The sequence below is a fragment of the Rhinopithecus bieti genome, unplaced genomic scaffold, assembly GCF_001698545.2.
Source record: "Rhinopithecus bieti isolate Rb0 unplaced genomic scaffold, ASM169854v2 scaffold_6933, whole genome shotgun sequence".
Classification (NCBI taxonomy): Eukaryota; Metazoa; Chordata; class Mammalia; order Primates; family Cercopithecidae; genus Rhinopithecus; species Rhinopithecus bieti.
The window spans coordinates 2,334,910-2,345,337 of record NW_016805426.1 but is presented as its reverse complement, the minus strand read 5'-3'; the positions used below and the strand labels follow the sequence as shown (position 1 = coordinate 2,345,337).

Here is a 10,428-nt window from a genome sequence, read left to right as displayed (position 1 = left end):
AAAAAAAAAAAAAAAAAAAAAAATTACATCATTCATGAGAAAATAGAGAGTAGCACCTACACAAGGAAGGTACTTAATACGTGTCTTTCTTTTCTCTCCTTTTTCTTCCGCTCTGGCAGTGGATGGCGATCCCCACTTTGTTGTGGATTTCCCCCTGAGCAAACTCACTGTGTGCTTCAATATTGATGGGCAGCCCGGGGACATCCTCAGGCTGGTCTCTGATCACATGGACTCTGGTAAGTTCTACTTTCCACTGTAGCATCTGGGCAAGGACAGGTAGGTGCTGCATCCGCCTCTGTTCTTCAGATGGATGTCCAGTGATCTGAGGGCCACCTGATAGATGCTCAGTGAGCGTTGTCGGTGGTTAAGGGAAGTGCACGGCGCTCCTGGACTTACGCATCTGACTCCCTGCTTTATGACAAGTGCCGCCTGGCCTGGGGCACGTGCCTTTGGAGTTGTTTGCCTTGTGAAATGGAAATAGGCACACTCTGTTGGCCTGACAAAGCTATTATAAAGTGGATCAAATGAAACTGGATGTGAAGTTGTTTTGTAAATGCTTAAGTGCTTTAGAAATCCACTGTGTAGGCTGGGCACGGTGGCTCATGCCTATAATCCCAGTACTTTGGGAGGCCGAGGCGGGCGGATCACCTGAGGTCAGGAGTTCAAGACCAGCTTGGCCAACATGGTAAAACCCTGTCTGTACTAAAAAATACAAAAAAATTAGCCGGGCATAGTGGTGGGCACCTGAAATCCCAGCTACTCAGGAGGCTGAGGCAGGAGAATCTCTTGAACCCGGGAGGCGGAGGTTGCAGTGAGCTGAGATCACTCCAGCCTGGTGGCAACAGTGAGACTCTATCTCAAAAAAAAAAAAAAGAAAAGGAATCCACGATGTATTAGGATGTATTATTGTGTATTATTGTCATAGTGTCTATCCATTCAAAAGCTGTGATGTCAGGGAGGCCAGGGTTCTAAACTCATGTCACTTTCTTGATGACTTATACAGGACGCTCAGCTGTTAATCCACAGCTCTGTCTGTGTGCTGTGAACGTGTATGGTCAAAGGGGCTCTGTGGACCCTGTCGGTCTGTAGAGGGCCTGGGTGAAAGAGATTAGCACAGAGAAGGCTTATTCCAGTTCAATGCAGGTAACAGGCCATGTCCAGCTCTGTGAGGACAAGCTTTGGAGTGGGCACCCTGGCACTTCTCACTGCCAAGAATGTGAGTGTCTTGGAATGTTGGGTTGCACAGGGTCCCCCGGCAGGTGACATGTGTGATGCAATTACGTAGAGTTTGATCCTGGGGTTCCTTCAACACATCGTTTTCTTACGGGACTTTATAGCCTCGGAGCTAAATCTCTACTGTTTTTCGAAGGGCTCAGGAGCAAGATAGGACCTAACTGTATATGTCCTTGGAAATACCTCCTATTCTAGGAGCAGTTCCCATGGTTTCTGTCTTCTGCGAGATGTCCGTGATGGGAACTCAGCCCGAAAATACTTAGGACTTTGAGGCTGGAAGAGCATAGGCTCTTCTCATGCTGGGATTTCTCCCCTCCCCTGACCCCTTGCCCCAGAGAAGGCCCTTTTTTCCTTGAATGTCTAAGAAGTTTTATTGGAAAGATTATTCTCAAAGCAGAGAAAACAAAAGTTAATTATATAGCAATCTTTTCTTATTGCAAATTGCAGCTTTGCCTGAGAGCAAAACACATTTTTAACGTGCACCGCCTAATTCAGCCCCAAACATCTCTAGTGCAATTGCCATCTGTTTGCTATTCAGCCATACAGCACGGAACCCTGGGGCTTGGTTCACAGGCCTTGCTCAAGTCCGGAAAAGCCCCAGTGGTGTTCAGAATGATGAAGAAAAAAAGAAATGATTTGATTTGATAGCAGCTTACAATTTACACAAATGCTACCTCCTGGGATCCTCACGGAAATTCTGTTAGGTTTTTTATCTGTCCATCCATTTTACAGATAAGGAAATTGAGGCAGGTTTTGTTTTGTTTTGTTTTTTTTGAGATGGAGTTTCACTCTGTCGCCCAGGCTGCAGTGAAGTGGTGCCATCTTGGCTCACTGCAATCTCCACCTCCCCGGTTCAAGTGATTCTCCTGCCTCAGCCTCCCCAGAAACTGGGATTATAGGGTTTTTTTTTTTTTTTTTGACTTGTCTAAGGATGAACACCCAAGTGGAGGAAGAACTTGAGTTTTTGGACTAAAAACAAGACAAAACAAACAAAGCTAACTTTGCATTCTCCCGCACTGCTCAGTGGCATCGTAAGATGTCCGAATTAGGATCAGCAGCCTCTGGTGGATACGAAATACACATCAGGGTCATACAAGAGTTGTTATCACTATAGCCACACTGGAAGGAAACCAAACGAACATGGTAAGCTGTGTGTAGATGCACAAATACTTAGCTTCGTGCCTCCTTCTACGGTATCTTGACCCAGACCTACATCCTCCCTCCTCTATCCCAAGATATTGGTCAGACAACAGTAAAAAATCCACTCATAACTTTACGCTTTCCCTCATTCGTTCACTCACTTAGTAACCACTGAGTGGCCTCTGTGTGTAAGTCCGACAATGTTTTTGGTACTAGAGATACAAAGATAAGCCCAAAGGAGGAGGGAAATTCTAACTTGATGTGTTGGGCAGGGATAGATTTTTTCTTCCTTTTTTTGTGTGTGTGTGAGATAGGATCTTACTCTGTAGCCCAGGATGGAGTGCAGTGGTGTACTCACAGCTCACTGCAGCCTTGAACTCTTGGGCTCATGGGAACGCCTGGACTCAAGCGAACTAGCTGGGACTACAGGCATGCACCACTATGACCAGCTGATTTTTTATTTTTAGTAGAGACAGGGTCTCTCTGTGTTGCCCAGGCTGGTCTTGAACTCCTGGGCTCAAGCAATCCACCTGCCCTGGCCTCCCAAGTGCTGGGATGACAGACGTGAACCACCACTCCCGGCCAGATTTTCTAACCTGGTTTTTTTCCCCTTGGCCTTTGAGGTGTGACAGTGAACGGAGAGTTAATCGGGGCGCCCGCCCCTCCAAACGGCCATAAGAAACAGCGCACTTACTTCCGCACCATCACCATCCTTGTCAACAAGCCAGAGAGATCTTATCTCGAGATCACACCAAGCAGAGTCATCCTGGATGGTGGGGACAGGCTGGTGCTCCCCTGCAACCAGAGTGTGGTGGTGGGGAGCCGGGGGCTGGAGGTGGCTGTGTCTGCCAATGCCAATGTCACAGTCACCATCCAGGGCTCCATAGCCTTTGTCATCCTCATCCACCTCTACAAAAAGCCAGCACCCTTCCAGCGACACCACCTGGGTTTCTACATTGCCAACAGCAAAGGCCTCTCCAGCAACTGCCATGGACTGCTAGGTAGGAAGCGGTGCTCTCCTCACGCTGGGTATAGAGGACAGAGTTAAATTTCCCAAGCAAAGCCGATATTGCCAACACCTTTAGTTTGATTGAGAAATTCAATAGGAATGTGGTTTTTATTATATGTGCAGTCAGCATATGTATGTATGTGTGTGTGCATATATATACAGTCTATACATATACATAATATACATATATGTATACACAGACTGCATATGTGTGTATGTATAGTCTCTATATAAAAATATATATACAGTCTACGTGTGTATAGTCTGTATATGTATGTATGTGTGTATATATATAGTCTACATAATGTATTATTTATAATATGTATACATGTATATATGTATTATATATACAGTCTGTATGTGTGTATATACGTATACACAGACTGATACGTATGTATGTATATATACAGTCTATACATATATATGTCAGTCTGTATATGTATGTGTGTATATATATACAGTCAGTGTATATGTGTATGTATGTATACAGTGTGTATGTATGGTGTGTATATATACATATAGTCTGTATGTGTGTGTGTATGTACAGTCTGTATGGTGTGTGTATATATACACAGTCTGTATATGTATGTGTGTGTATATATACAGTCTATATATGTATACAGTATGTATGAATGTGTATATATATGTATGTATACAGTCTATGTATTTATGGTGCGTGTGTGTGTATATATGCAGCCTGTGTGTGTGTATACGCAGTCTGTATATATGTGTGTATATGCAGTCTGTATATGTGTGTGTGTATATATATACATGTATATGCAGTCTGTATATGTGTGTGTATACGCAGTCTGTATATGTGTGTATATATATATACAGTCTGTGTATGTATGTATATATGTATGTGTACAGCCTATGTATGTACATATATATATTCACACACACACGCCTTGCTTAATGACAGGGATACATTCTGAGAGATGCATCGTTATGTGATTTGGTCGCTATATGACCATCTAGAATATCCTTACACAAACCTCTCTAGATAGTGTAGTCTACTACCCACCCAGCTAGGCTCTGTGGTGTCTCCTGTTGCTCCCAGGCTACAAACCTGTACAGCGTGTGACTCCATGGAATACTGCAGGCAATTGCAACATGATAATAAGTATTTGTTCATCTAAACATATCTAGACATAGAAAAGGTACACTAAAAATATGCTATTATAATCCTATGGGACCATCATCATATTTTCAGTCCATCATTGATTGAAATATCATGATGTGGTGCATGACTGTATATGTGATATAAAAATTACATATGTAATATGAAAATTAGATTGCTTCCTGGGCTTTCTGGGCTAAGAATGGGCTTTATAAACCAGTAGTTCTCTTTAGCCTTCTGGGAAAATGAATGAGGAATTGGAGTGTAGTCACCTGAGGGTCCAGTTCCTTTGCTCTCAGCAAGAAGACACAGAACCGAAGCAGCTCTGCCCACCGCCCAACCTGAGCAACACCCCACCAGAGGAGGCATCCACGTGGCTGTGCGCAGCACGCGGGCCATTCTACCCAGCTTTCTCCAACGAGCCATTTCGCATGGGCCCCTTGCCCAAAAATAAAAAGCAAGCCATTGTCAGGGCTCAGTTTAGTAGGCAGGATTTCCTGACTCTTGAACTGGCTGCATTTCGTGGGGCCTGGCGGCCCAGTGTGAGCTCCCTTTGCAGACACAGCTCTTTATTCCCGTGGCCTGAGCAGTGCTGCCATCTGACCCGGAGAGTCCTGAGGACGAGGGTCAGAGATGAGCTGAGCTGACTGCTTTCCACCCTGCACCCAACACAGACCTGAGGCTGATAGAAAGGAGGTGGGCCTGTGACTGGGGAGAGGACAGAGGAAAGACGGAACACTTCTTCCCTCTTTATCTGCCCCGTCCTGTCCTCTGGACTCAGTAGGAGACCATGGTTATCGCTATTTGTAGGTTAGGCAACTTTCTAGTGTTAGCAACTGGGAAGCTTCCAGCAGTCGTGGGTAAATCCCATGGTGTGGATAAATCCTCAGCTCTCTCCTCTCTGCCCCCAGAACACATGTTCTTCCATGACGCCAGAAAATGTCTCAGCTCCTGCTGGGAGAGTCCAGTCTTGGGCTGTGGCCAATTGTAAGCCTTGCCGCCACTGACAGCACTGAAATTGGATTTCAGCACGAGGTTTCTGCATTTGACTGAGACCCGATGCTTTTCTTTGTCCTCCCAGGTCAGTTCCTGAACCAGGATGCCAGACTCACGGAAGACCCTGCGGGGCCCAGCCAGAACCTCACTCACCTTCCGCTCCTTCAGGCGGGAGAGGGGCCTGAGGCCGTCCTAAAGGTGAAAAGCCACCAAGTCCCAGTGGTCTGGAAGCAAAGGAAGATTTACAATGGGGAAGAGCAGATAGACTGCTGGTTTGCCAGGAACAACGCCGCCAAACTGATTGATGGGGAGTACAAGGATTACCTGGCATCCCATCCGTTTGACACAGGGATGACGCTTGGCCAGGGAACGTCCAGGGAGCTCTGAAGCTGGCAGCCTTAATGATGCAAGTGCATGAAGGACCGTGATGTGGGGAGGCCATGGGGCCGCTCTTTTTTTTTTTCATGGCTGTACATGCCTCAGCTCCTGGCAATTAGCTGGACTCCATGACCCACCCCTGGTGCAGAGTAGATCTGACATCTCTCTGGGCAAAGGGTAGGGGCGGGAAGCCTGAATGCAAATGTCATTTCTCTCTACTCCCTCTTCCTGCCTCTCCCTACCCTGCCCACATCCACGGAGGGGAGAAAGGTCATAGCTAAATGCAACAAAGTCTGTATCTCGTCCCAACCTGCTTATCTGTTCTGTTAGCCTGTCATAAAGTAAGCCTTTCTGGTGAAGGAAGGTTGCTATGAAACTTGTTTTCTTGGTGGAAATGGCCCAGTTTGGGCACTCTGCTTTTTGCCTTACACTAATGCTTAGAAAGCTGTCTTTTCAGTGGTGTTGCAGCCCCCAGATGTGTGCCAGCCTCTGCTACAAAGGAATCTCTCACTGAGTCCAGGCCACCAATCATGCAAATAGCCCATACATTTGATCGTTGTAAACCATGAAGTCTTTTCTTACGAGAGGTTTTTCTTCTGCTGTGGTATCTTGCCCTTAAAAATTAGTTTTCATTAAAAGAAAATTTGATTGAAAATAGAAACATCTACAGCTCAAATACTGATCTCTTTCTAATGGGCTTTGTAAACCACGTGACTTTGTCAATGGCTGTTCTCCAATTTGTTCCAATAAGCTAAAGGCTTTTAACACACAGGACATTTTACTGGCGTGTTGTGGTGCTGAAGAGTTGGCCAAGTGAATGATGCATCTTTTACTTGGAGCTCTCCAGCCTTTGTCATAGTTCCCAGACCTTTTTTCCTTGTAGTCCTCCAGGAGGTAATCAGTTACATGTGCAGTGCTAGGACGGGAGGCAGAGCCGGCTCAGAGAAAGTTCACCAGCCCACCTATCGCAGGAAGCGTGTCGGTGCTTAACGGGCAGATCACGAGGTCAGGAGATCAAGACCATCCTGGCTAACACGGTGAAACCCCGTCTCTACTAAAAAATACAAAAAACTAGCCGGGCGACGTGGCGGGTGCCTGTAGTCCCAGCTACTCGGGAGGCTGAGGCAGGAGAATGGCCTAAACCCAGGAGGCAGAGCTTGCAGTGAGCTGAGATCCGGCCACCGCACTCCAGCCTGGGTGGCAGAGCGAGACTCCGTCTCAAAAAAAAAAAAAAAAAAAAAAAAGCCAGGAAACCAGCATGAACAGGGGCTCTGGTTCCAAAACTTGGACAAACCTGATGCCCTAAGGAAAAGGTTAAGATCAGAGGGTGCTTCCAGAGCCGATGAACGTCACCCTTCAGCAGACGGATACTGGGAGCGCTTGGGCAGAGAAAGACTGTGGTCAGGGAAGTGGAATGTTTCTATGCAGGCCAGAGTTCAAGGCTCGGGCTGGCCTCACAAGAGGCTTCTTCCATGGGGCTTGACACCAGAGCAGCCCCCGTGTGAAATGCGAAGGCATGCTTAGCACTGGGAGGGAAACCTGAGTTAAGAAAATTGTTTATCATGTTTGCCTTCCCTGGGGAAACATTCTGGCAGTAAAATGACATCCACATGTTCCTGTCGGACGCAGCGGCTTCGGAACGGGTTAGCGCTAGGGGACTATCCGGGCTTGTCTCTCTCTGCTTTGTGAACCCATCACACCAGGGCCTGTCTGCTGTGCTGTTTATTTGCCTTCTGTCTTCCCAAACTCAGCTGCCTGTGTTCATGCCAGAGGTGCAAAGGCTGCCAGCCAGTGCTGCTGACATGCTTTCAGATTGTAGAGCTCAGAGAAAGGGAGCGGGAGCTAGAGGTAGCCAGGGGCTGGCCAGGCTCCCTGAGGCCTTCCTATTATGTAAATCCCAGCCGGACAGACAGCCCTGGAGCCAGGTGGCCCTGTCCCCTGTGGAGCACTTGGAGCAGTGATCTGTTGTTCCAGGTGTTTAAGTCTTGACACTGCAGAAAAGAGGACGTTATTAGGAAAGACCAGTTCCTACTGCCTGTGCTGCTACTTTAAGAGCTGAGAAAAACATTCCAATGAGATACCCATAGCTAACTCGCTTGCTCAGAAAAAAAAAAAGTAACAAAGTTGAGCTTTCATTTTTAAAAATTATATTTTACTTTAGACAAATATCACCTTTTTTCCTCTTCTTCTTTAGGTGTAGATTTTTTTTTTTCCCTGCAAATGGGGTCAGTACCTGAAAGCCCCAAACCCCATACTGAGGTAATAGTTAGGAACTTTGCATTTGATTAAAAAAAAAATAGCATTTTCTGTTGTCCACGTGTGTTGTAACAAGCTCTTTAAATGCAGGGGAAGGGAGAAATTCTCAGATAGGGAAACTGAGGCAGAGAGTGCCACGGAGTGGTTTGTGCCAGGTTATACAACATACTTACTGCAGGGCTATCCTGAACCTCCAGAATCGTTTTGTTTGCTTTGGCACTGTTTCACCATCTGGGCAATCATTGACTTTCCTGGAGCATTTATAAACCAGGGTGAGGGTTGTTCCTAAATGAGAGATTGAATGAGATGAAGAAGTATGTCATAATTAGAGGAGATACATCTCCTTGTTATCACAATAGTTAATGTGTCATAATCACTGACTAACTGGGACCTTGAACAAGTCAGCATCTCTGCCTTTCAGTCCCCTCCCTTGTCTAAAATTGAGAGGCATCTGGATGAGTCGTCTTGAAGGATCTTCTCATTTAAAGGTTCACATTCCTAAAATGAAATGGACTGAAAATGAAGGAACGTTGTTCTTTATCCTCCCCTGACCCCCCATGACCCCATGCTAGGTGCACCATCTTCCTCCATTTGACTTTTTAATGCTTTACAACTTCAGGCTAAAGGGAGGGGATATTGGGAGGAGAAACCATCAGGAGATTCCCTCGGTGCTGCAGCTGTGCTCAGGAGGCCAGGGACTGGGAATCGGAGTGAGCGCCTCTGTGTTTCTTTAGGGAGTAACATTCAACATTTAATTGAATCATGTATCCTGATAGGTGGATTAGGAAAGGATTTGTTCCTTTAAATTTATGTTTTGGCTAAACTACATGCCTTGAATTGAGTATATATGTCCTCCCCAAATCCATATGTTGAAGCTTAAATCCTGAATGTGATGGTTCTTGGAATTGGGACCTTTGGAAGGTTATTAGGTCTTGAGGGCAGAGCCCTCACAAATGGGATTAAGGCCCTTATAGGAAGAGACTTGGGGCCGGGTGCAGTGGCTCATGCCTTTAATCCCAGCATTTTGGGAGGCCGAGGTGGGCGGATCATGAAGTCAGGAGATCTAGACCATCTTGGCCAACATGGTGAAACCCTGTCTCCACTAAAAATACAAAAATTAGCTGGGTGTGGTGGTGCATGCCTGTAGTCCCAGCTGCTCGGGAGGCTGAGGCAGGAGAATCGCTTGAACCAGGGAGTCGGAGGTTGCAGTGAGCCAAGATCACGCCACTGCGCTCCAGCCTGAGTGACAGAGCAAAACTCCGCCAAAAAAAAAGACATGGGAGAGATGGTCTTTTCCTCTTCACTGTGTGGGGATACAATGAGAAGATGGCCCTCACCAGACAGCACGTCTGCTGGCGCCTTGATCTTGGACTTCCCAGCCTCCAGAACTATGAGAAATAAATGTGTTTTGTTTAAGCGACTCAAGTCTGTGGTATTCTTGTTAAGGCAGCCCAAACTAAGACATCAAATCATTCAAAACATTAATAATTTTTATGTTCTTTAAGCTTCCCAGAATGTACACAAACAACGCCGTTATTAAAATTTAAAGGACTCTTGGAACCGTAGGACATGATCCAGCTAAAATAAACAACAAAATAACACAGCTAAGCAAATACTAAGAAATGTAGCTTTAAATATTTATTTTAGTCAGTTTTAAATAGTGGGGTACCAGACAGTTCACATTCAAGAGACATTTTACTTAGACAACAATTTGTAAGAGAATGATGCGTAAAAACAAACAACATATTGGTCTGTTTATTTTTTTAAGGGAAAATGGAATCAGGGCTGTTGAGAATAAAACTTGACGAATCTAACTGCACTGCTTGTTTGTAGGCATTTCTGAATTACACACAAAGATATGTAAATGGGGAAGCGACACTGGAAGAATAATGTTAAAGTAACACAAATTATTGTAGAGAACAACAAATTCACAGCAGTCATTCCTGTGCTCTTCTGAAACTGTCGGATACACTGGAGGATCTTAAACCTCTCAGTCCATTCCCGCCTGGGGACTCTGGCATCCCAAACTTTGATCATTATTGGGACCAGTACATTATTGGGTACTCTTTTGCACACACTATGCCCACCATCTTCACTGGTGCTGCTCCCACTGGGCTCAGGGTCATTTCCCTCCTAGGTGCCATTTCTAACTCATGGTTCTGGCATTCCTACCTCTAGTTCTCAGTGGTTTCACTGGATCACGTTTAGATTTCAGTTGAGCTATATTACAAGCTGAGTGGGATGACAGCTGCTTAGAACCAAAACAGACACAGGACACAAAGGAGGCATCACTCGT

General features: G+C 45.7%; 1 protein-coding gene and 1 long non-coding RNA gene across 2 annotated transcripts in view; one reads left to right on the top strand and one right to left on the bottom strand.

The window, feature by feature from the left end:
* The window catches only part of ITIH5 (inter-alpha-trypsin inhibitor heavy chain 5), a 111,795-nt gene extending 105,245 nt beyond the window's left edge, over positions 1 to 6,550 (top strand). Inside the window, exons 12-14 of the mRNA XM_017872487.1 lie at positions 120 to 236; positions 2,997 to 3,374; positions 5,584 to 6,550. Coding sequence (XP_017727976.1) covers positions 120 to 236; positions 2,997 to 3,374; positions 5,584 to 5,885 — 797 coding nt within the window. The 3' untranslated portion in view covers positions 5,886 to 6,550. The remainder of the gene's footprint in view (positions 1 to 119; positions 237 to 2,996; positions 3,375 to 5,583) is intronic.
* A 1,133-nt stretch (positions 6,551 to 7,683) lies between these two features.
* On the bottom strand, positions 7,684 to 9,194 carry LOC108529915 (uncharacterized). The gene is made up of 2 exons (XR_001885715.1): positions 8,306 to 9,194; positions 7,684 to 7,867 (listed from the first exon to the last, which is right to left on the bottom strand). It is a non-coding gene; the product is annotated as an uncharacterized LOC108529915 (long non-coding RNA).
* Between the last annotated feature and the right edge of the window lie 1,234 nt (positions 9,195 to 10,428).